Source organism: Zootoca vivipara, chromosome 8 (genome assembly GCF_963506605.1).
Source record: "Zootoca vivipara chromosome 8, rZooViv1.1, whole genome shotgun sequence".
Taxonomy (NCBI): Eukaryota; Metazoa; Chordata; class Lepidosauria; order Squamata; family Lacertidae; genus Zootoca; species Zootoca vivipara.
The window spans coordinates 40,583,537-40,609,647 of NC_083283.1; the positions used below are offsets into that span (position 1 = coordinate 40,583,537).

The window sequence follows — 26,111 nt, forward strand, 5'->3', positions numbered from 1 at the left end:
CCCCATCCAGGTGTGCACAGACCACAAGAACCTGGAGTTCTGGAGAACTGCCAGGGTGCTCAACCAGCGGCAGATACGGTGGGCAGAGTTCTTCTCGAACTTCAACTTCTCCATCCACTACATCCCGGGGGCGCAGAATGTCAGGGCGGATGCCCTCTCCCGCAAGCCAGAGTACATGGAGGAGGAGGCGCCACCAGCCCCAAGGCACATTTTCCCCCCGTCGGCATGGTCCTGCGGAGCAGCTGTGGTGAGCGAGGCAGAACTCACAGCTCTGACGGCAGCGGATGAATTTGCCAACCGCATCTTCAGAGAACTGAGAGGGGGGAGGGAGCAGGCAAAAGACTTTGCAGAACGCAGAGGGCTGCTTTTCTACAAGGGTGCGCTGTACCTGCCCACCACCCAGCTTCGACGTACGGTCCTCAAGCAGATGCACGACAACCCTACAGCGGGGCATTTTGGAAGGGACAAAACCGCTCACCTAGTCATGAGACACTTCTGGTGGCCAGGGGTGCGGGAAGATGTTCGAGACTATGTAAGGGGCTGTACCACCTGCCAGCGGGCGAAGGTGGTCAGAGCAGCGCCACCAGGGTTGCTGGAGCCCTTAGCCACACCACACAGGCCGTGGGAAGTGGTGTCCATGGACTTCATCACAGATCTGCCTTCGTCCAGGGGTAAGACTGCAGTGTTGGTGGTGGTGGACCTTATGTCCAAAATGTGTCACTTTATACCGTGTGCCAGGGCAGTCTCGGCAGAAGAGACAGCCAAACTGTTTGTTGATCACATTTTCAGACTGCATGGATTACCTTTAAGGGTTATTTCGGATCGTGGTCGCCAATTTGTTTCCAGGTTCTGGCGGCGGCTCATGAACCTCCTGCAGGTGGAGGTCAGCTTGTCGACGGCTAGACACCCGCAGACCAACGGACAAGCGGAGAGGGTCAACGCCATTCTGCAGCAGTACCTGAGATGCTACGTCAGCCAGCGGCAAACGGACTGGGTGGATCGCTTGCCACTAGCAGAATTTGCCTACAACAATGCAGTGCACGTCTCCACAGGGGTGTCGCCCTTTAAGGCCAATTACGGGCGCGACCTCAGATCTTTCCCAGAGAGGGAGAGGGAGGAGGAGGAGGAGGAGGGCCCACAGGCTGAGGATTGGGCAGAGGAACTGGAGACGGTGCACCAGCAGCTCAGAGAACACTTGGAGAGGGCCAAGGAAGCGTACAAAAAGGGGGCAGATCGCCACAGGCGACAAGGGGAGGTCATCAGGGTGGGGGACAAGGTGTGGTTGTCCTCGGAGGGCCTTCCCACCAGAGGGAGGTGCAAAAAGCTGGCACCCAAAAGGCTGGGCCCCTTCACGGTCACGCAACAGGTAAACCCGGTGGCATACAGGCTGGCACTGCCAGAGGACATGAGGGTGCATCCAGTGTTTCATAGATCGCTGCTGTCGCCGTACAGGGAAAGCAGCAGGCTCCGAGACAGCGAACAAACCCCCGAGGGAGGGGGGGAGAGGGAAGGCAGGGAGCAACTCAATGAGGCCACGGCCATCCTGGATTCAAGGTGGGGGGTGGGGGGACTGGAGTACCTCATGGCATGGGAGGATGCTCCACCGTCCCAGAATGAATGGGTCCCAGCCACCCAGATACAGGAGGAATTCTTGGTGGAAGAATTTCACGCCCTCTTTCCCCACAGACCCAAGCCCTGGCACATGGAAAGGGAGGGGGAGGAGGAGGAGGCACGGGAGAGCAGCTCACCATGGCGCTGGGAAGCGGAGTTTGAGGAACCAGAGGATGAGGTATGGGTGTCACCGAGATCCACCCAGTCAGAGGAAGGGGCAGATTGGCAGAACGTTTTTACCCCCACCAGCTCTGACGCCACGGACTTTTTGGGATTCCCGTCCGCCCAGGCGGAAGGGGGGGGCTCGCAGGACTGGGGGGAGGTATTCACACCAACGGGCTCGGAGAGCACTGAGTTCTTAGGCTTCCAGTCGTCACCGACACATGGGGGGGGCCTGGGGAGGGGTGAAGGAGAGCTTGGGAGGGGGGTGGATGTGAGGGACAGGGGATATCGCGAAGTCCCTCCCCTCCTGAGTTCAAGCCCGTCCCCGAGCAAAGGGGAAAGCAGGGAGAGTTCCGATTCCAGTGGGGAAGCAGGAAGTCGTGTCCGAGGCTCAGGCAAGGTAGAGGAGCCAGGGTCCCAAGGGGGACAGGAAGGGGCAAGCAAGGGGGGAAGACCCATCCCTCCAACTCCAGAATTACGCAGGAAGAGGAGGGGCAAGAGGATGGGTCTGCCAAAGCTTTTGTGTTGGAGAAAGACGCGCCAAAAGCCATTAGGAGGTTCTGAAACCGACTGACAACATCGCTCCGTGTAAATAGCAATGACTTGAGCACTGTAAATACGCAGCACCAATAAAAGAATAAAATGCAGAGCTGCGTAGCGTCGTTACTCTGAAGTAGTCCACTCAGGCCACTGTGACAGATCCCATAGTTTCTTTTAGATACAGATCTCTTATCATATAAAGCAGATAATATGAGAGAAAAGCCAACGTATTTGACTATGTCCTACAAAAATGAACAACTTACTGTGGAAATAGTTTTATATTCCAAGACCTTCCTGCAGCTCTCCTGACATCCAGAACAGTTTTAACATGTTGGACTGCTCAAATCCACACTGAGGGTAGCCATACTGTTCAGTTCTTCCCATTTTTCATCTCAGAACTGACTGGGAACAAGGACCACAACTGGGGCTTCTCCATTACAGAGACGCTTAGCTAAACTGGCAAAGATAGTTTCCTATATGTGGTTTTAAGGGAAAACGATTCGGTCAGTTCCAACTCCCATCCTTGAGATTTTCTCTGACTGGTGGAGTTCAAACAGTCTGCAGCAATTCATGAACCTTCCCTTACCCATGACGTGTATTCTTTCATTTGGTGCTGGTTGCTATGGGAACCACTGGCATGTCCCCTCCAGAAGCAATCTTGACAGAGCTGGTAATTGTGACACTGCTGGCATCGATAGCGAAATCCCATCATGCTCTCGCTATGGCAGTAGGAACACTCAACAGGGTGGAAGACTACAAGGGGAGATGAATTTAAAAACAAAACAAAAGACAATCAGTGCGGTGCTAAATCTGAAGCCACTAACAGGTCTTCAGGTCTTAGCAACATACTTTTCTGTCTGAAGTGATTTTCCACGGCAAATGCTATTCTTAAGGTTCCTGAAATTTAAAAGCTTCACAGTTTTCTCTGAAGACAAACAAGCATCTGCTACTGTCTAAGAGAAAACCTCTTATAGCAGCAGAAAACCAAAACAGGAAAATGTGGAAGTGTGGAAGAAAGAATGAGGGGTTGGATACAACTAACTCAGTGCACTAGCTGAAGCCAGCATAAGGACTCCCAGTAGCTCAGTGGGGTTTCCCCCCTCTCCTCCCCACACTGCTCCTCCAATAATACCACATGGAGGGACTGTTCTGTCTGGCAAGCAGAAATACGGTGCTGATGGAACGATTGTATTAACACGCTGTTGAATTCCATCCTAGGACTAGTGTGTTTGTGAATAATCTACTTTGGTCAACTTACAAAGGCAGAAGGAGAGATACTAAAGGTAGCAAGCATATCAGTTTATGCTGTGTATGATTTTGCAACACTAACTAGGTTTACAACTTGCAGCCTGAAACTATGCTGAGTTCAGTATGTCTGAACACATTGAAATAAATGGACAAGGCTGACCGTATCATTAGGAATTGAAATTAGCACCACAGTCTTAGCCATTTTTTCTTTTCAAGAACAATAACTTTTCCTGGGGAAAACACAATCATTGTGAACCACATTGATACTCCACATGCCACTCATCCTTTGACTACATACCATTCTCAACATTTGCCAATCGATGCAGAAGTGGTAACCAGACCAGGCATTGCGGTGGAGGATCAGACATGAGAGTGTCCAAAAAAGCATTCAGTGTGACTTTTTTCTGTTTACATGAACAAAGCAGAAACAACTTAGCATTGCAAGCTGAAAGGGGAATTTTACTTTCCTCATGGGTCACACACACATGGGTGAAATAATTAAGCAGATACATTTCAATATCTTAAACAGGGGAAGGGAACTCTTTTCAGCCCAAGAGATGCATTCCTTTCCGAGCAACCATCTGAGGCAACCTTTAAGTGATAGGCAGGATCTGGAGCAAAAGTGAGCAAAGCAACAGATGTAATTTCATCTCTGTACAGTAGGCTAGCTTCTACAACACTTCCATGGCCCTCTCTGTTCTCCACCCAGAGATTATCAGAGGTCAAGGAATGAGTGAAGCAGAGCCAGTCAAGGGTATGGCCCAGGAAGAGTTTTGAGGGACACCAAGTCATGGGCGTAGCCAGGATTTTTATGGTGGGGGCAGTACTTTCTTAGGGGGAGCAGAACCAATGTGATTGGTCAGTTAGTTAAGTATTTCTATTGTTTTACTTGATCTAGGGGGTCAGCTGTCCCCCCTGCCTCCCCTGGCTACGCCCATGCATCAAGTTCATGTTGCTACAAGGGGGGTTTGCTCTGTTGTAATTCAAAGGCAAGAAGCTTTGTATGGTAGCTGCTCCAGGATGTGAGCATCTCAGTCAGCCATTTGGGAGCCTTTTGAAAAGGAGTAGGGGAGATCAGGGGTCGTGTTGTAGTCCTGGAACCATCTTGTAAGTACTTGTGGTTTTTTTTAATGGCATTACTTGAAGACTTTAAAGGATTTTCCATTTAAATCTGCACATAAACAGAATGGGCTGGATGTAGTCCTGTGTCCATGTAGAACTGGGAAGGACCAAACCTCAGTGTATACCTAGTCCCAATATTGCTCATCTCTATAATACGGAAGGCAATACTTTATTGGTCTATAAATCTAATATCATTGTTGTCATAACCAGTGCCATTTTTCTAGAAAAAGATGTGCCAGACCTCACTATGAACTTCTCCCAGTGGTGCCCACCTGAGAGCTGAGCCCTAATCATAACCCACACTTGTGTAGGAGCATTTTTTGGGGGGAAAATACAGGGGCTCCTCCTGCTGCTGCTGCTCTGAACCAATCCAGAGCTACCTCACAGCATCTTGTTAGTATTTTCCCCAAATCATATTAGGAGATCGTTCACACATTTTCCAAGTCATATCTAATTTGGTTCTTAAACAAAATACAATTCTCTTCTGGTTTACAATTGCCAAAGTGTCCAGTACACAATCTACGGTATAAACAAATAAAAATCACATAACATTTCGTCACTGCATATCATTATGGGAAGGGTGAAAAGGAGGCAGTGAATGTTGGCATTTTATCTACCTGTTGAGAAAAACAGGATTTTGCTGACTGCTCTGTGTATCCAAAAGAAGGACCTTCAAAGACCGCCGTGGGTAGTTTAAGGACTTCTCGCAGAAACATGTCATATTTACCATAAACCATTACACCACTGGTGTCTGAAATCATTGAGAAAATATCTGATGGAATAAAGAGGGAAAATATGAAATGGTTTATTTGGTTTAAAATACAGTATAAAAATACAAAATACATAACACAACAATAACCTTCCCCTCAATACATTTAAAAGGCCATGGGCCTGTGTGAAGAGGAATGTTCTCACCTGGCACCTAAAGTTATGTAAGGTGCCAGGTGAGCCTCCCTAGGGAGAGCATTCCACAAATAGGGAGCCCATTCCCGTGTTGCCACCCTCTGAACTTCTTGTGGAGGAGGAACATGAAGAAGGGCCTCAGCTTACTATCACAGGGGCTGGTTTGGTTCAAATGGGGAGAGGTGGTCCACGATCTGGGAACTGAGTATCATAGCTGCCAAGTTTTCCCTTTTCTCGCGAGGAAGCCTATTCAGCATAAGGGAAAATCCCTTTTAAAAAGGGATAACTTGGCAGCTATGCTGAGTATGCAGATATAGGTGGTTAACCTGTGGCCTACTGGAAATGGTTGGACTCCAGTTCCCATCATCCCTAACCTTTGGTCATGCCAGCTGGGACTGCTGAGAGTTGTCCTACAATACCTGGAGGGCCATAGGTAGTCATCCCTGATTTGGATTATTGGAGAACTGGGTATTTGTGTGTGCACTTTAAAATATTCAATGCATTATAAAGAGTGATTTCACTTTAGACAATAAAGTTGTGTCTGCGCCTCTTGTGTGTTATGTGTTTGCATCTATGAATGGATTAATTTAATCCATATTGGTTTTAACTAGGGCTGCAACCTGATTAAAGAAGCTTCAATTGATCAATCTTTTTAATACATTTGCATGTTTCCCAAAGAGGAATCTTTCAGTACCAGAATTCTGGAAAGAAACCATGAATTGATTCATACTATTATCTAAACCAAATTCTGGTACTACTCCATATTGAAAGGAAAGAACAACATTAATAAAATATAAATAATAGAGGACAAAGACTTACATCTCAATTTGTCCATGATCTTTCCCCCACAAAGCGTTGCCAAGGCCATTTTGATAGCAAAGACAGACATTTTTCCATGTCCTTCTCTATACGGTAACAAGGAAACAAATACGATGACATTAGCATGGCAATATTTTTGCACTGTTGTTGAATTATGCAGTACAAATATTCTTGCACTTGGAAATTAAAATTGTGCAAACAACCATTAAACTTTTTAAAAGAATACAATAGAAAACAAGCTATTTATTGTAGTTCCAATTTGAACAGTGGTAACAACAACAACAACAACAATTTATTATTTATACCCCGCCCATCTGGCTGGGTTTCCCCAGCCACTCTGGGCGGCTTCCAACAGAAAAATGAAATAAAATAATCTATTAAACATTAAAAGCCTCCCTAAACAGGGCTGCCTTCAGATGTGTTCTAAAAATCTGGTAGCTATTTTTCTCTGACATCTGATGGGAGGACATTCCACAGGGCGGGCGCCACTACCGAGAAGGCCCTCTGCCTGGTTACCTGCAACTGCAACTTGGCTTCCCACAACGAGGGAACCGCCAGAAGACCCTCAGTACTGGACCTTAGTGTCCGGGCAGAACAATGAGGGTGGAGACGCTCCTTCAGGTATACTGGATTGAGGCCGTTTAGGGCTTTAAAGGTCAGCACCAACACTTTGAATTGTGCTCGGAAACGTACTGGGAGTCAATGTAGGTCATTCAAGACCGGTGTTATGTGGTCTTGGTGGCCGCTCCCAGTCACCAGTCTAGCTGCCACATTGTGGATTAGTTGTAGTTTCTGGGTCAGCTTCAAAGGTAGCCCCACATAGAGCGCATTGCAGTAGTCCAAGCGAGAGATAACCAGAGCATGTACCACTCTGGCAAGAGAGTCTGTAGGCAGGTAGGGTCTCAGCCTGCGTACCAGATGGAGCTGATAAACAGCTGCCCTAGATACAGAATTAACCTGCCTCCATGGACAGCTGTGAGTCCAAAATGACTCCCAGGCTGCGCACCTGGTCCTCCAGGGGCACAATTACCCCATTCAGGACCAGGGAATCCTCCACACCTGCCCGCCTCCTGTCCCCCACAAATAGTACTTCACTTATCTGAGTTTTGTACGGTAAAAACAGTTTTAAAAGATAAAGCTAGAGAAATAAATCAAATATAACAATTTTAGCACAACCCTAAATTCCATCGAAACCAGAACACAAAACATTGCCAAATCTAGTCTGGTCAGGCTCTGTCAGGGAAGAAGGCTCTGGCCAGCATTTCTCTACTTCCCCACCCGCCTTCTTTTCCTGGGCAGTTATGTGGATTCCCTGAAGATTTCCCCTCACATTAATCCCAATGGAGAGAATTTAAGTATGCCTAATGTACTTTCCCCTCCATTCTGGGTGTGTGTCAGGAGCCTGGAAGGGTTTTTGATCTGGGTGCTCCATCCTTAATCTGTCTCCGGAATGGCTGTTCTTTTGCCATTACCACCACTGCAGCACCACCAGTAAAGAGCAGGTCTACTCTCTCAAGCCACAAGGGAGGCTTGAGAGAGTAGACCTTCTCCTCCAGCCTGCCCATCTCCCTCTCCGTGGGTAGGGGGAAGATCCACTCTATCCTATGACCCATGGGATCATGAGATTGTGCCCTAAATGGTATTAAAATGCCATTAACTGTAAACATGTCATTTTTATGTTGTGAACCGCTCTGAGATCTACAGATGGAGGGCAGTATACAGCTATTGCTGCTGCTGATGTTGTTGTTGTTTGCTGCTGCTGCTGCTGTTATTATGCCTGGGAATACAACATCAATGTGGGTCCACAGTAGGTCCCCTAAAATATCCACATTAGTCATGTGTCTACATGCTGAATGCAGGAGTGGTAGTGATCTAGACAAATTAAAAATGGGCAGTCTTATTTATTTCAGTTGGAGAGAGTTAAGCTTAGTTAAAAGGTACATAGGTTCACTGGTGTAGCAAGGGGGTGCATTGGGGGCGATGCGCCCCGGGTGCCACCCTAGAGGGGGGGGTGACACTTGGCACCCCCTGCGACTCCCAAGCCAAGTGGCGCAGCTCCAGCGCCGTACAGATGGTGCCGGGATCCTCTGCTCGCGGCTGCAGCCGCGAACAGAGGATCCTCCATTCGCAGCTACAGCAGCGAGTAGAGGAACCCGGCACCATCCATACGGTGCTGGAGTGGCGCCGCTGGCAAACCGCTATGTAGCGACGCCGCACATGCACGCTAGGTAGTGACGCCCCACCCCTGGGTGCACGCCCCTAGTGGCTTCCTCCGCCACTGCATAGGTTTGGCTTGATCGTGCCCTATGCTTGCACAAAACATGGAAGCAGCATACGTATTTTAATTTCAAGTGTTTGCCATTTTAGTTTAACATATAAATAAATGGGAAATCGTTGAATATAATTCAAAATCACAATTATTATCAATGAAGCTGATCCAAGTAAAACTAACAGTTTTGAAACAAAGCCAAGCATTTATGCAAACATAGACAGAGATCATCTTCCTTGCACATACAATACATTAAAAGCTAGTTGGTAGCTACTTGTGGGTTGAAGTACCTGTGTATGTTTAGGCAGTAATGTATTGTTAAACCCCAGTATGTCAATAGAAGACTCCCCAGTCATTAGGAATTTTCACTGAAGGTCTTAGCAACATGTATTTGAGAAACTGAACATGCATCTGGAACACCACAGGGGTGAAAGCGTCTGGGTGATCTGGAGTAGAGAAGCAATGGGTGAGGAAATGGCGAAGGACCCCCTTCTCCTTTCCAAATGAAGCTGCTTTTCTCCCAGTTTCATTTACTTTATACCAATCTAAAGCATGGTACAGAGATCTGCATTGCCTTTTGTTCCCTCATCTTTACTGGCCAAGAAGTTAATAGCTTTCACTTAAAAAAAACCCCCAAACCCCCTTTTATTTATGCAATTTTAACAGTTTTTATACACATATCGTACAGTATCCATCTCTTTTCCTAAAATGGATTGGCGGATCTTTCTGTGGCATTCTAGGGAAATCTTGATCGGCTGCATATCCTGATATTTCACCCATTATCATCTCAAGTCTTCCTTTTTTTGATGTTATCTGCTGCTCATATATTAACTCCTACTTGTAGGTTAAATCATACATTGTATCCTCTAAGATACTCTCCAAAACACCTCCACTCTTCTCTTTAACTCACCCTTATTCCTTAGTTTTGTGGTCATGATTACTATATTCTATATATTCTATCAATTTGTTCTGCCAAATTTCCTTCGTGGTTATCTCTTCTTCTTTCCATTTTTTCGCATATACTATTCTAGCTGCAGCAGTCATGTACAGAAAGATATTGAGTGCCTGTTTTGGAATGTCGTCACCCGTTATCCCTAATAGAAAGGCCTCCGGTCTTTTGGGAAATGTGAGTTTTAGAATCTTTTAAAATTCTGTGTGAATCATTTCCCAATACTCTCTAGCGTATTTACATGACCACCACATATGAATCAGGGTTCCCTCCACCTTGTGGCACTTTTTAAAAATGTAATAATGGTAAGGAGAAACAACTGTATTCTTTGAAGTCAATGGATTATTTTTTAAATAAATAAATAAATGTGTGACCTATGGCAATTGTACAAATTTAATGGTTCCTTCTTCAGTAAGGGGATGAATTGTGAATAGCAGGTAAGTTTTCTCTGTATCCCAAATGGAATTGCATTTTCCATAGCTGAATACTTCTGAGAAGGTATGAAAGGAAAATTTCCCATTTTCTTAAAAAAATGTTGCAGTTTGACTTGATAGGTTTGGACACCGTACTTCATCCGAGTCATTTATATTCATACATCTCTACCCGGACTCAGCGTAAATTCAATTTCCCCATGAAAATATGTATTGACATGGCTTGTAACTAGGTGAGATAAATGGGCACCTTGGCATTTAGGTGCCCCTAGGGTCTGGCAATTATCAAAGCAGCTCTGTTGTACAATGAAACTCCTTTATAGTAATAGTTTTTAAAGTTTTCATGAGTAAAATATGGCTGCTTAAGAGCAAGTATTCTGCCTTGTGACAGCTGCTGGTGAAGATGTTCAGTGAAGGGATCATTGTTGTGAAGCCATAAAGGGGGACAGAAGCTTCAGAGTGTGTTGAAACTAAAGGTGAAATGTTCTAGAAGGCCAACAAATGCCATCTTGGTAGTCAAGATAACCTCAAAACTAATTGGTAGTTGTTGCAAGAAGGCGCTCATATATGTTTATATTCACTTGTTTTCATATATGCTAATTGGCTGGCTTTTATGCCGTGCTTATCAGTAGACCCTGGGATGCTGGGCTCTTGGCCCAGAGAGGGGAGCTATCTGTAAGCTTTGGATAGTAGCCATCTATGGCCTCACCGGTCAGGTGAATTGATGGGCCAAACTGATGTAATTCTTTGTGTAGAAAGAATGCCTAAACATTTGCTTGGGTGTGGACAAGTAATGGTGACTCCCACTGTTGCGGTGTTTGTCCTATGTCTGCCAAGGCAGTGGGGCTCTGCAGGTTGTGCTGTGAGTTTACTATTTCTTATAATAAAGCACTAGAATGCATCACTCTGGTGTTTTTGACATCCTTCCTTGGTATCCCTGCACTAAACCACTCCTGCGAGCCCATGGGCTAGTGGAGCAGGGCACAGAGGCAGAAAATAAATGAAGAGGCCAACTGCGTTACTTGTAGAGATGGAGAAAATATTTCTATTTAAATGTTATTTAGTTCTCTAAAAGAATGAACCACACTCAAAGAACCAACTGTGCCATCAGAGAAATGTATTGTGGTGCTCATGCAGTCAACAATTGCATATGCAGGTGGGTAGTAGACTGATCAACGACTTCACTTGTTAAAACATGATCACACTGACTTGTACTTATGACATGAACGGGCAGCATTCCTCTGTACTGCCCATGGGCTGTTGTAAAGGCATCAGAAGGACTTATGAAGTGGACAGGATAAAGGGCTGAGAATTCCCTTGTAATTCTCTTTCGCGCTATACTTGTCTGCAAAAGTGAGGAGGTAGGGAACTGCCCTTTGCTCTCCTGACTCTAATGCATATGAAACATCAGTAGAAGACCTGAGGCCACCGGGCACTCCAGCTGTCCAATGCCAATAGTACTACTCTATACCATATTAGCTAGAGGCTATCACAAAACAAAATCTATAGCATATGACTAAAACCCTGTGCATGCTGATTTAACAAAACCTCACTTAGATTTCCCTTTGGAAATAAGCTGTATTATTCTCCATAAAAGTAGGCAAAAGTTTAAAAATAACGGAGCAAAATGTTTTTATGTATATTTTATTTATACCATTCTGATAAAATATTCTGAAAAATGTATTTTACTGAGCAGAGCATGTGTGCCATGAACATAGGAAGAGGAGTGTGTGTGTGTGTGTGTGTGTGTGTGTGTGTGTGTGTGTGTGTTTTAATGGCATGAATGCAGCAGATAATCGAAGCTGTAGGAGTCTGGTTTAAAGGAAGCAAGCAAAAATCCCTGTCTTTCTGCACATGTAATTGCTGTGATTGCTGATAAAAAGAACTGAGTGACAAGCTGAGTCAGGGAACCAAACTAGATGTGATCAGAAGAAAATGCCTTCATTTGGACCTCTTGGTAGATAGAAATCAAAGACCCTATACTCTGACCGCTGAAAAGCCTTCCTTACACACACCTTTGATTTGTGGGCCTTCACCAAATGTATTTTCAATGAGTTCCCTTCAATTATGAGTACAGTTTGTCTATTTAAAAGATTTCCATCCTGCCTTGTAGCAAAAGGCACTTGGATAGCTCCTTACAACTCGACTTTAAGCCTCTTGTTAGGATTGCTCACTCTAATTGCTCTGGGATAAAATGATGGCCGCTACTAATTTGCTGGCAGCCCATTGGGATAATATAATTAACATGATGACATTACAATGTCATATAACTAAGTAGATCTATGAAGCCAATTCACGGTGAGACCAGTGCTTCCTGCTCTCACTGTGAATAGGCTACATGATAACTGCTGTTATTGGCATCCATCTGTCTTGGGAGACAATGGAGGAGTGTGCATTTGGGGGTGAAGTCAAACCGTTGGAGAGTTACAGTGCCTGTTGTGGCTGTAGGGACCAATATGGGAAAGACATGTTTTGTTGCAGATGAAGGCATCCAGATGCAGATAACACAGGCAGTCATATTTAGCTAGGGGAGCTGCTTTGCTATACATAATTCCTTGGGAAGAAGCTCCATTGAACTCAGTAGGGCGTAAGTATGAGTAGATAGGCACAGGCCTACACTGTTAATATAACTCAAACAAATAAACCTTCAGTCCAAAATTGCTAAGCTACATCTTACAGTAGCAGTAAGAATTGAAACAAAATAAAAAAAATCCTTCCAGTAGCACCTTAGAGACCAACTAAGTTTGTCATTGGTATGAGCTTTCGTGTGCATGCACACTTCTTCAGATACCATGAAATGCACACGAAAGCTCATACCAATGACAAACTTAGTTGGTCTCTAAGGTGCTACTGGAAGGAATTTTTTTACTGTATTTTGTTTTGACTACATCAGACCAACACAGCTACCTACCTGTAGCAATAATTGAAACTCTGTTAACATTTCTATGGTGATGCCACTTGATTGAGGTTTTAATAATTTGCAACACCAGGTAACATTAATAAAATGCATTTCCTGCCCAAAACTGCTGGGATTCTTCACCTATCCTATCAGGCTATATGGCTCATTGAGGCTCATGTTTAGGTTTTCTGATTACCCCTCTATTAATTCAATCACAAGTTCCAAGCACTATGTCAGCATAGTGAGGACAGCTCTGATTTACAGTACTTGAAATGAAAGCAGTTGCTATTTTAGAACAATTTGCATTTTTGGATATACTCCAGGTCCTACAATTCTGTCAAATTACCCAGCTACAAAAAGTGTATATAATAGTTGTTGAGCACATTCTATGTGAGAGCAGTACTGTGTTAACATAGACCACCCTATCATTTACAAAAGCAATACTTTTTCATTCCTTCCTCTGTGGCATGGTGTTTGGTATGCATCTTCAAAGCCTTGCAGTGCTAAACTCCAGAAACAAAATGGGTATTACGAATGATCTCATTTTCACAGTGATGGTTTTGTTGGGAGGGAGGGAGACTTTCAGGCAGTGGGCAGCAAAACATGTGCCCAGGCATTCTCAGAGGGTTTCTTCCCTGTTCTTGTTAAGAGTCGAGAACTCAGGGTTTACTGCTCCTTTTTTTAAAAAAGAGCTTCAGCCTTGTTGTGCAATCTTTTCCAAAACATTGAACCCCGTTTCACAGCCTACTGACAATTTCTCCTTGGAGAGGGCAGGAGAGCTGGTTGGATGCAGACACACAGTGCCTCCGCTACTTTGTCATGTGGAACGGTTGCTCCCTCCCACCTCACCCCAGGTGTTGCCATGGTGACTAAGCTGTACCAGTTGATCTGACTCTGGAAGGTACACAATGCCAAGCAAGAACTCCATCAAGTGTGTACTGGGGAGGAGAGCAAGAGGGGGATGGGTAGGCAAGCGGGAACACAAGGCAACTTATTTTAATGGTTCTTTAATAGTGTGGATTTCCAACCAGTGCATTTTCATAATAGAAAACAGTAATGAGGTAATAGATAATTTGCACCTGTCGAAGCACAAAGCTTATCCCAGTCAATCCAGTTTGTAATTTCAGGCTATTCAGATGCTTTTAAGAATATGCCAATAACATGCTGATGGATCCTGTGCTCAATTACCGTAATTTACATATATACACAGAACGCTCATCTGTAACATGACATTAGGGATGTCTCTTTCCCATAAATTCACATTTGTTTGGTTGTCTCCACCTCCCCTAGGCCTTGCAATGCAGTCTTCAGGCAGTGGTAATAGCATGAATTCTATTGCCATTTTTTTTTTCTATTGGAATCTCACAGTTTGCTACATTAACAAGGAAAAGGGGGGAAATTGCTCACAGCTGCCTAAGCTTCAGCAAAAAGAGTTTCTGTCAAACAATAAGCCACTAACCCCATGCCACTGCTGCAGAAAAAACACTGTTGCAGATGTTCCCACCAGCAATAATAATACCCAAAGAATGGAAAATTTTTGCATTTTGAAGTGTTCTGCTAGGGGCCAAACTCGATATTACATGCACACTACTGCAATGGCCCTTTTGGTAAAGCGCTCTCTCTCTCTCTCTCTCTCTCTCTCTCTCTCTCTCTCTCTCTCTCTGTGTGTGTGTGTGTGTGTGTGTGTGTGAGAGAGAGAGAGAGAGAGAGAGAGAGAGAGAGAATGCTTAAATCTTTCCCTCCCCACCATTGTCTGTCTGTCTGTCTGTCTGTCTGTCTGTCTGTCTCTCCCTCCCTCCCCCCCCTCTCTGTGTGTGTGTGTGAGAGAGAGAGGGGGGGGGGAGGGAGGGAGAGACAGACAGACAGACAGACAGACAGACAGACAGACAGACAGACAGACAGACAATGGTGGGGAGGGAAAGATTTAAGCATTCCCTCCACTCCACTTCTCCAATCCCTGAGGCAACAAGGTAATATTGCATACATCTACATGTGTAACATTTAGCCTTTATAGTCAGAATTAAGAAAGTTCTGAACAACAACAGTAATTCGGGAATTTCACTTTGTCCAAGGCCAAGGTCAAACCGATATTTCACTTTGGTCTTATTTTTCTGTGGAAAGATTAAAATCAATAAAATTAGAAGGAAAACTTACGGATCAAAAGCTGCCAGCAGGAAGTTGAGTAGTAAGCTGATGGATTGCTCTACGTTGATCTGGTGGGTAGTTGGCATGCGTTTGTTCAGTTGGTAAAAAACTGTGGACAGGACAGCTTCAATCCGAGCCACATTCAGTTCTATGTTCGGATCCAGGTTGTTCAATGAATTTTCCCGCAATGCTTCTATTACATTCCAAATATCCACTAAGTGCACTATGTAGGATGCAAGATAGTACTAACAATCAGATAAAAGGCCACAAAAGAGACAGAAAACAATCCTATCTTAGGTTATAGCATTTTGACAGATAGATAAAATATATGCTTAGATCTGTTGTTGTTCTTTGCGGGGGTGTACAAAATTGTTTCAAAGGGAAATTGGTGGAGTGAAACAATTTGGAGTGGCCTCGTTTTGCTTTTCCCATGATGCCATGTTTACAGGTCTAGTTTGGAAAAATCAAAATAGCAGTCCTGTGTCCACTGACATGCATGTGGGGGAAGCAAAGGATACACCCCCCCAAAAAGCTCACCCTTGCCATGGGCTTTTGGGGCAAAAAGGGTCCTCAGCAGAGGAGGGGCTTCCTCCTCCAAGCCATTTTTGGAGGGATAGTCTGTCCCCCGAACCAATGCACAGCAAGGGGAATCAGTGATGTCTTCTGTGCTTTCCAAATGGAAGAAAAAAGGTGCACCCTGAAAATGGCTGACAAGGGAAAAGCCCACCCCCTACCAGTGACGCGTAGGGGCCACAGACTCCTTGATGGGAGTTTTTAGGGAGCCAGCAGCAGTAAGAGGAGTCAAGAGGAGGAGATGCAACAACTCTAAAAAATAAAATCATTTGCCCACCAAAACATTGTCATTTTTATACACAAAGGAAACATAGGTCTCATTTTCAGGTGCTCATTTCATTAGACCAGAATGGCATTAAAAAGAAAAAGAAAAAATGACTACAGGCAATTGGACACATATTTACTGTATAGAGAATTGTAGAGAATTATAAAACATGTTGTGTGCCAAAGCAGTATTGAAACTGTAAATTAATAAAAGGCCAAATATATTTTATAAAGCAAAATGAAGAAAAAGAAAGGCATGAGGAGGTTTTTGTTTTCAATTCTGAGCTTTATGTAGCTTTTGCACCTATAAGCTGACAGTCCAGTCCTAACAGGCTGCTCCAGCACAGATTGGCTCTCTCCAACATGCCATTTAACGCCCATCAACTTCCACACGAGCTACTTTGACATGTGGCAAACCCTTTGAGATGACCCAAATTCCAAGACATTTGGTGATTCAGGACTGCAGTATGCTAGAATCCCTTTTGATCTCATGCATGAAATTAGTAGAATCCATATATAAAAAGGTAAAGGACCCCTGACAGTTAAGTCCAGTCGCGAACGACTCTGGGGTTGCAGCGCTCATCTCGCTTTACTGGCTGAGGGAGCTGGTGTTTGTTCACAGACAGTTTTTCCGTGTCATGACTAAGCTGCTTCTGGCGAAACCAGAGCACCGCATGGAAATGCCATATACCTTCCCACCGGAGCAGTACCTATTTATCTACTTGCACTTTGATGTGCTTTCGATCTGCTAGGTTGGCAGGAGCAGGGACTGAGCAGGGACCACGGGGATTCGAACCGCCAACCACATACCACACAGGGCAAGGAAGCTGCAGCAGTATGAGGGGGAACTAGGTGTCTGGAGACACGAGATCTGGGGGATAGTGCTCAGGGATGGGAAGTTGCAGGTGGGTGAGAAAGGGATTAAGCATCTTCTTCCACTGCTCCACCCTGAAATACCCACTCCCCAACCTGGTTTTCCTTAGAAAGGCATGCATGCACTTTGGGTCTCAATCTCATGCTAGTGCAAGGGCAAAGACCATTAAGCTGAATTCTATAAACCTCAGCAACAGCAGCTTATAAGGACAGAAGACCAAATGCTATGACATACTGAAGACCAGTGTGGATTTACCAGCATTATTGGCATTGATTTAGTACAGTATGTGAAATCATCAGTAACTTTAATTTTACCCTTTCCTTAAAAAAAAAAAACTTGCTTCATGTGTATGCCCGAATCTCTTTTCTTTTTTCCTGGGGAGAACTTAAGCCTCTTGAATCTATTAGCACACTTGCCACATTCAGGTGTACCACACTGGAGTTCAAACAACACGTGAGAGGGAGTGTGAGATTAAGAGCAAAAGTTCTGCTCCATCTTGCTCCCTCCCAAACACCATGAGTAGGAAAACATCTGAAAGATTGTTTGCTTTTCCTCTGAAGGTATTAAGGTAATCTTTAAAAGAAGATTCTTTCCCCTCTCATGTCCCATAATACTCATGGACATGTGGATTATTCCGGGGCACAAACAAATTATGACACATAAATTATATGAAGCAATCTTCTGACTTTTCGTTTCATTTTAAAGCAGTTTGGGGAAGGTGACTTTGACCGGAAGGGCTCTACTAGGGAAGAAGTTTTTAACCTTTCACAGCATCATTTGTCTGATCTAAATCACACACAACCTGATTCTGTTAGTCACACTGAGGTCGTGGGGGAAGGAGAAGAGGTCAAATAACTGTACTTGTTTCTAAAAACAGTTACCATATTTTTCTGTGTATAAGACTAAAGGTAAAGGTAAAGGGGCCCCTGACCATTAGGTCCAGTCGTGACCGACTCTGGGGTTGCGCGCTCATCTCGCATTATTGGCCAAGGGAGCCAGCATACAGCTTCCAGGTCATGTGGCCAGCATGACAAAGCCGCTTCTGGCAAACCAGAGCAGCACATGGAAACGCCGTTTACCTTCCCGCTGGAGCGATACCTATTTATCTACTTGCACTTTGACATGCTTTCGAACTGCTAGGTTGGCAGGAGCTGGGACCAAGCAACGGGAGCTCACCCTGTCACAGGGATTCAAACCGCCGACCTTCTGATCAGCAAGCCCTAGGCTCAGTGGTTTAACCACAGCGCCACCTGTATAAGACTAGGTTTTTTCCTAATAAATAATGTCCAAAATTTGGGTGTGTCTTATACATGGATAGCTCCCCCCCCTCATTTTCTTAAATCAGAATCCTCCCATCTTATAGACGGAAAAAACGGTATTTATTGCTTTATCAGAAGAAAAAATATCAAAGTGATTTACAGCAATAATACATAAAACATACAATAACAAATCATGTATTAAAAAGTTAAAAACAGACCTCAATAGACCATTGTAGAAAGATACATTCTTAATTGCCAGGCAGAATAAAAAAGTTTTCAGTAGGCATTTAAAATTTGACCCAGAAGGCGCCGGCTGGATCTCTATTGGCAAAAAATCCCACAAGCCTGGTTCCTGTGTTCCACACCCCCACCCCACCCAGGAGTGCTAAGAATGGCTTTGTAAGGATGCATTAACATCTCTGTGTTCAAGCTTAAAAACAATCAGGCTTTTGCAAACATTTCCTTTGGATACTTAACACCTCAAGGGTTTTTAGAAGTAATCAATAAAAAAATCTTGCAAAACCCAGATATGTCTATTGAAATAAATGGAGACACAACAGAAAACCTTTGGGGCAAGAGATGCCCCTCATCAGTCATTTTGGGCATGCAGCCTTTAAAAAATCTGTCTACTGAATAGTTGCCCCAAGGGTTTCCAGTGGTGGATTGTATTCTGCTGCAGGCTCTTTAAACTCTGCTTACTGAATAAATAAACTGAGACTTCAAACTTGTTTTATTCTCTCCCATCTTGTTAATGAGAACACTTTAAACGGTAAGAAAAACCCAACTGAATATGGCACAGCCTCTAAAGAAGCTCACAAAAGTTACCAGCCTGTAAAAAGAATTGAGCAGCCTCTTTATGGACAGAACAGAATTGCAAATGGTTACTTAGTAGTTGGGTCTCTTTTTATTCACTGGGCCTAATCTCACTGCAGAACTGAAGCGGGGTGCTGCCTGCCCAGTCAGGGCCATCTGCATCACAGCTGTTGCAAAGCATTATAAACAAAGGGGGGATAGGCAGTCTGACAGACCTTATTCTTGAAGACCTCCCCCCACAAAAATATATATTCTTGCCTGCATACAATTTCATGTCACCATGGATATCCTGTATGAACCTCTCCCAGACCTTTGGGCCATCATTGATGGTCCTCTTTTGGGTACCCCCTCTGCTCAAGGTGCAAAGGATGGTGGCGTTGGAGAGGGCAGCAGACACTGGAGGAGGAGGAGGAAGAGGCAGCTCCTGAGCCCAAGCCTAGCACAGGCTCACAGCCTTACATTATGTCTAGATTTGGCCTATGCTTTTGTGACATGGGAGAAACTAAGGATCTCGTAACATTTGGATATATATTGGTTAGAAACATGTTTCTTCCCCAACTGCTTTTGGGTAAGGGAAACCAGTCAGATCTTGAAATGATCAGATAACTGATATAAAGAATTACTCATTAAGTCAGCATCTCACATTTTTGCATTATCCAAATCTCCTGCTACTTCTATTGAATCTCTTGTTGTAAATTGCTATCATATGTGACTGCTGTAATGAAAACTAATTTTGGCTGGCCGAGCTCTTGCTCATTTTAACTATCTACAAATTGTGAGTTGTGCTGTCCACCCATTATGCATTGTGTTGTAACATTTTTTTCTTAGGGACTATGGCCAATATGGAACTACGGTAAAACTCAACTGAATAATAATAATAATAATAATAATAATAATAATAATAATAATAATAATTTATTATTTATACCCCGCCCATCTGGCAGGGTTTCCCCAGCCACTCTGGGCGGCTTCCAACAGAAATATTAAAATACACTAATTTCTTAAAGATTAAGATTAAAAGCTTCCCTAAACAGGGCTGCTTTCAGATGTCCTCTAAAAGTCTGGTAGTTGGTTTTCTTTTTGACATCTGGTGGGAGGGCGTTTCAAACAGAGGGTGCCACTGTTTGCCTAATAGGAATTATATGGCATAGTCTGGTGAACTTTGGGGTGCATTTTTAATAGCCAGCTCCTATTCATTTATCATTTGTTGTTGTTGTTTAGTCGTTTAGTTGTGTCTGACTCTTCGTGACCCCATGGACTAGAGCACGCCAGGCACTCCTGTCTTTTGCTGCCTCCCGCAGTTTGCTCAGACTCATGTTGGTAGTTTCGAGAACACTGTCCAACCACCTCGTCCTCTGTCATCCCCTTCTCCTTGTGCCCTCAATCTTTCGCAACATCAGGGAGTCTTCTCTTCTCATGAAGTGGCCAGAGTACTGGAGTCTCAGTTTCAGGATCTGTCCTTCCAGTGAGCGCTCAGAGCTGATTTTCTTCTTGCAGTCCCTGGGACTCTCAAAAGTCTCCTCCAGCACCATAATTCAAAAGCATCAATTCTTCTGCGATCAGCCTTCTTTATGGTCCAGCTCTCACTTCCATACATCACCACTGGGAAAACCATAGCTTTAACTATACGGACCTTTGTCAGCAAGGTGATATCTCTGCTTTTTAAGATGCTGTCTAGGTTTGTCATTGCTTTTCTCCCAAGAAGCATGCGTCTTTTAATTTCGTGACTGCTGTCACCATCTGCAGTGATCATGGAACCCAAGAAAGTACCGTATTTTTCGTCCGTAAGATGCACTTTTTTCCTCCAAAGAGTAAGAGGAAATGTCTGTGCATCTTATGGAGCGAATGTGTGGTCCCTGTAGCCGAATTGCCCAGGGGCTAAAGGCAGATAGTTTTCTGTTTTTGTTTTTTAAAAAGAAAGAGCTAAAGGCTAAGGAGGGAAAAGAGAAAGGAACCCGCTCAGCAGCTGATTGCAAGAGATTGGAGAGGGAGATAAGAGAACTAGCTCCCTTCCTGGCCCCTCCTGGCCCCTTGCCTAGGCCTCAATTGTTGTCTGCAGAGGGAGACATGTCACTGGCTGATTAGATTATCTGTCTGGAAACTGTAGAAATGGGTCCCTTTCCTTTCCTAGAGAAGTTGCAGAACTGTGAGTTGAACCCCATAAAAACAGGATTTTCCCCTTTGCAAGGAAACTCAGCAACTTTGAGCTGATCCTAAAAAATGGAGCTTTCCCCCTTTGCAAAAGAAGCGTTCTCAAATATTTAATGGGGGGGGGGGGCGCAAAGGCACCTAGGCCTCTAGGAGTTGGCTGCTATGCCTAGGACAATTCAAGAAAGCAAAATATTTTTTTCTTGTTTTCCTCCTCTAAAAACTAGGTGCGTCCTTTGGTCAGGTGTGTCCTATGGAGTGAAAAATAGGGTGAAATATCTCACTGCCTCCATTTATTCCCCTTCTATTTGCCAGGAGGTGATGGGACCAGTGGCCATTATCTTAAGTTTTTTTATGTTGAGCTTCAGACCATATTTTGCACTCCTCTTTCATTCTCATTAAAAGGTTCTTTAATTCCTCCTCACTTTCTGCCATCAAGGTTGTGTCATCTGCATATCTGAGGTTGTTGATATTTCTTCCGGCAATCTTAATTCCAGTTTGGGATTCATCCAGTCCAGCCTTTCGCATGATGAATTCTGCATATAAGTTAAATAAGCAGGGAGACAATATACAGCCTTGTCGTACTCCTTTCCCAATTTTGAACCAATCAGTTATTCCATATCTAACTGTAGCTTCTTGTCCCACATAGAGATTTCTCAGGAGACAGATGAGGTGATCAGGCACTCCCATTTCTTTAAGAACTTGCCATAGTTTGCTGTGGTCGACACAGTCAAATGCGTTTGCGTAGTCAATGAAGCAGAAGTAGATGTTTTTCTGGAACTCTCTAGCTTTCTCCATAATCCAGCGCATGTTTGCAATTTGGTCTCTGGTTCCTCTGCCCCTTCGAAATCCAGCTTGCACTTCTGGGAGTTCTCGGTCCACATACTGCTTAAGCCTGCCTTGTAGAATTTTAAGCATAACCTTGCTAGCGCATGAAATGAGCACAATTGTGCGGTAGTTGGAGCATTCTATGGCACTGCCCTTCTTTGGAATTGGGATGTAGACTGATCTCCAATCCTCTGGCCACTGCTGAGTTTTCCAAACTTGCTGGCATATTGAGTGTAGCACCTTAACAGCATCATCTTTTAAAATTTCAAATAGTTCAGCAGGAATATCATCACTTCCACTGGCCTTGTTATTAGCAGTGCTTTCTAAGGCCCATTTGACTTCACTCTCCAGGATGTCTGGCTCAAGGTCAGCTACCACACTACCTGGGTTGTACGAGACCTCCATTTCTTTCTGGTATAATTCCTCTGTGTATTCTTGCTACCTCTTCTTGATGTCTTCTGCTTCTGTTAGGTACTTTCCACTTTTGTCTTTCATCATTTTGTCTTTTATCATTTATCATACAATGCCTCTAACTAAATATAAGGTGAAGATACAATCCATTATCATAAACAAACAAACAAACAAACAAGAAAGAAAGAAATGGAGCTACTGCATTTCTGTTTCATATACCATCCTCAAAGGAGTTATGTTGGAAGAGATTACAAAGAATATTCTGCGACGAAAGTCCTCTCACTTTCAGTCTTATAACTTTGACCTCTCAATTATTAAAAGCACTAACAGGGATTTCTGAGGTAACTCAAACCTCCCACTTATCCCTCTAGCCTTTCTTTAAACCCTCTAGCACTTGTGGGTTTTCAAAAATAAAAGAGAGTCCTCTTCCAGCCTAAACGTGACCAGGTACCTATATAGACTTGGGGCTATAAGACTGTTCCTATGTGTACTCAGATAAGGGTTTTCACTTCACTAGAAACTCCCTCACTGTAAAGCTAGCCTCCTTCCTGAGGTAACTTTATTATCATTCAGAACCTGTCTCCTCCTTTAGCCCCCCTCCTTTTCTTGGTGCACTCTCAGCCACAAACTAACCTTCCTCCTCTAAAAGGCAGTTTTGACAGTTTAAAAGAGTTCCCCACCAACTGGGTTCCTGGATACCTTAGCTGGAAAATGAAATAGACGATTACTGGTATGACACTTTAAAGATGGATATTTATTGGCTTGAATCTTAATGGTTGCTTTCTGGTAACATTGGTACAAACTTAATTTCACAGGTAACGTTCTTGGTAATCAAACAACAGAATATCTTTCAACTACTTCATCTACTCTAAATCTACCTTCTCCACAACCACCCAAGCTCCCACACAAAACCCCCAACCGCCAACTGACATAACTGTTCCCCTTTCCATTTAAACCCCATGCAGGCCCTGCCTCCCATGGAATGTTGCTGCCAGTTAACCAGGAGTCTGGGTTAACCCTTCGATAGGTCTGTTGCGTTGTCTTCTGCTTCTGTTAGGTACTTTCCACTTTTGTCTTTCATCATTTTGTCTTTTATCATTTATCATACAATGCCTCTAACTAAATATAAGGTGAAGATACAATCCATTATCATAAACAAACAAACAAACAAACAAGAAAGAAAGAAAGAAAGAAATGGAGCTACTGCATTTCTGTTTCATATACCATCCTCAAAGGAGTTATGTCGGAAGAGATTACAAAGAATCTTCCTTTCAAGGACCTGTTCACATCTTATACCTGGGAATGAAAGAAGCTACAGAAACTTAGCAGTTACCTTTTACACGATTCCTGCAATCTCTCCACTGTACAGAAGAGGGCATATATTTGGTTAGAAAACAGTAATTACATCAGAAGAAGCAGAGATCTGATTATCAACACAACTTCCTTTTATTCTCTTAAAAGTTCATTCAACCCACCCACACTGTTATACAGAAACACACCTAATGAGGGGATAAAGGGGGGAGGGGCGAGACAATGAATATTTGCTTCCCTGCCCTGTAGGTCGATCTTTCCAGTTTGATTTAGCTGCTGCACAGCAGAAACAAGATTCTGTGCCGTTCAGCTGCTCAGCTTCTAACCATTGGGCAGAGCCATGCAGATCTTGCACCCTGCAGAAAGCAAACCTTGTGCTAGCAAAGACCAGCTGTGAGGAAAGACTGGCTTTTTTTTTTTACCCTAGCAAGCTACTGGTTGCTAGGATGTCCTACTATGATGCAATTCATACTATGATGTCATTTCAGTCTCACTAGTATGTCACAGTTACAGGTAGTATGTCACAAACATTCCTAAAGTGGAAGAGTGTCATCCTTAGAATCCTTAAGTATGAACTACGGAGGGGAGTTTCTTTTTCTAAGAAAAGTCTCAGAAGCTAAAATTACTTTCCTGTAACATCTCTCTCTCTCTCTCTCTCTCTCTCTCTCTGTGTGTGTGTGTGTGTGTGTCTGCACCTCTTTAAACCCTAACCATTTTCTTCCTATATGAACTCTTAGCAGGTGGTCAATAGGACCATGGGGGTAAAGGAGGTCTTGTAAACATAGATTCAAGTGTTTTCTCTCAGCGGCTTTTGACACCATCGACCGTAACATCCTTCTGGACCGTCTAGAGGGGTTGGGGGTTGGGGGCATTGTCATACAGTGGTTCCACTCCGAGGGCCGTCTTAAGCATATCTGGCGCCCTGGTGTGAAGATCCCTCTGGCGCCCCCTGCCCTGTTTCCCAGCGCGGCTGTCTGGTGGGCGTAGCGCGCAGTGCCGCTGCCGCAGGCGCAGCAACGCAGTGCCCCCTGGCAGCCGTGCGCCGCCCAGCCTTGCCGTAGGGTCAGCCCTGTCCGCTCCTTCCTCCTGGGCCGTCTTCAGAAAGTGGTGGTGGGGGATGAGTGTTCAGACCCCTGGGCTCTCACTTGTGGGGTGCCTCAGGGTTCTGTCCTCTCCCCCATGCTTTTTAACGTCTATATGCAGCTGCTGGGAGAGATCATCAGGGGGTTTGGGCTGGGTGTTCATCAGTATGCGGATGATACCCAGCTCTACCTCTCTTTCAAATCAGAACCAGTGAAGGTGGTGAAGGTCCTGTGTGAGTGTCTGGAGGCGGTTGGAGGTTGGATGGCGGATAACAGATTGAGGTTGAATCCTGACAAGACAGAAGTACTGTTTTTGGGGGACAGGAGGCGGGCAGGTGTGGAGAACTCCCTGGTCCTGAATGGGGTAACTGTGCCCCTGAAAGACCAGGTGCACAGCCTGGGAGTCATTTTGGACTCACAGCTGTCCATGGAGGCAGGTTAATTCTGTATCCAGGGCAGCTGTTTATCAGCTCCATCTGGTACGCAGGCTGAGACCCTACCTGCCTGCAGACTGTCTAGCAAGAGTGGTGCACGCTCTAGTTATCTCTCGCTTGGACTACTGCAATGCGCTCTACGTGGGGCTACCTTTGAAGGTGACCTGGAAACTACAATTAATCCAGAATGCGGCAGCTAGACTGGTGACTGGGAGCAGCCGCTGAGACCATATAACACCGGTCTTGAAAGACCTACATTGGCTCCCAGTGCATTTCTGAGCACAATTCAAAGTGTTGGTGCTGACCTTTAAAGCCCTAAACGGCCTCATTCCAGTATACCTGAAGAAGCGTCTCCACCCCCATTGTTCTGCCCGGACACTGAGGTCCAGTGCCGAGGGCCTTCTGGTGGTTCCCTTGCTATGAGAAGCCAAGTTACAGGGAACCAGGCAGAGGGCCTTCTTGGTAGTGGCACCCGCCCTGTGGAACATCCTCCCACCAGATGTCAAAGAGAAAAACAACTACAGACTTTTAGAGGACATCTGAAGGCAGCCCTGTTTAGGGAAGCTTTTAATGTTTAAGAAATTAGTGTATTTTAATATTTCTGTTGGAAGCCGCCCAGAGTGGCTGGGGAGACACAGCCAGATGGGCGGGGTATAAATAATAATCATAATCATAATCATCTCTACTTGCTTTCCCTGTTGCTGGAGCCACTTTCTCTTTAACATTTTTACCCATAAAATATCACAGTGAGGGCAGCAAACATTGCACTTACCCCAAATCAGATTTGTGATTATGCCACACAGGCAGTGAGATTTGAATAGGCAATGATGATGGCCAAGCCCAAAGCTGAGCAAAAGCAATTATTCCTGCCCTCACCCCAGTCTTATGTCTTATGGGCAAATGTCACACAGCAGTAGAAACATGTGTGCATATGCACTATCACCACCACCTCAAAGACCACAGAAAGGTGGGAAGGGGGGGGGCTTTCATGAAACCTTGCCCCAGCTCCTATTTTG

At 44.5% G+C, this 26,111-nt stretch overlaps 1 protein-coding gene across 11 annotated transcripts in view; it reads right to left on the reverse strand.

Annotated features, from left to right (window-relative positions):
* Positions 1-26,111, reverse strand: part of DTNA (dystrobrevin alpha) — a 201,531-nt gene that overhangs the window by 62,549 nt on the left and 112,871 nt on the right. For 10 of the 11 annotated variants that reach the window (XR_009558021.1, XR_009558022.1, XM_060277852.1 and 7 more), the window contains exons 4-8: positions 15,108-15,321; positions 6,406-6,491; positions 5,301-5,455; positions 3,860-3,965; positions 2,900-3,066 (exon numbers count right to left, since the gene is read on the reverse strand). Coding sequence is in view for 9 of the 11 variants with exons in the window: in XM_060277852.1 (XP_060133835.1) it covers positions 2,900-3,066; positions 3,860-3,965; positions 5,301-5,455; positions 6,406-6,491; positions 15,108-15,321 (728 nt within the window). In the remaining 2 variants the exon portion in view is untranslated. Of the gene's footprint in view, positions 1-2,582; positions 2,787-2,899; positions 3,067-3,859; positions 3,966-5,300; positions 5,456-6,405; positions 6,492-15,107; positions 15,322-26,111 lie in introns of those variants that run through there. The other variant, XM_060277855.1, reaches the window with a different exon arrangement.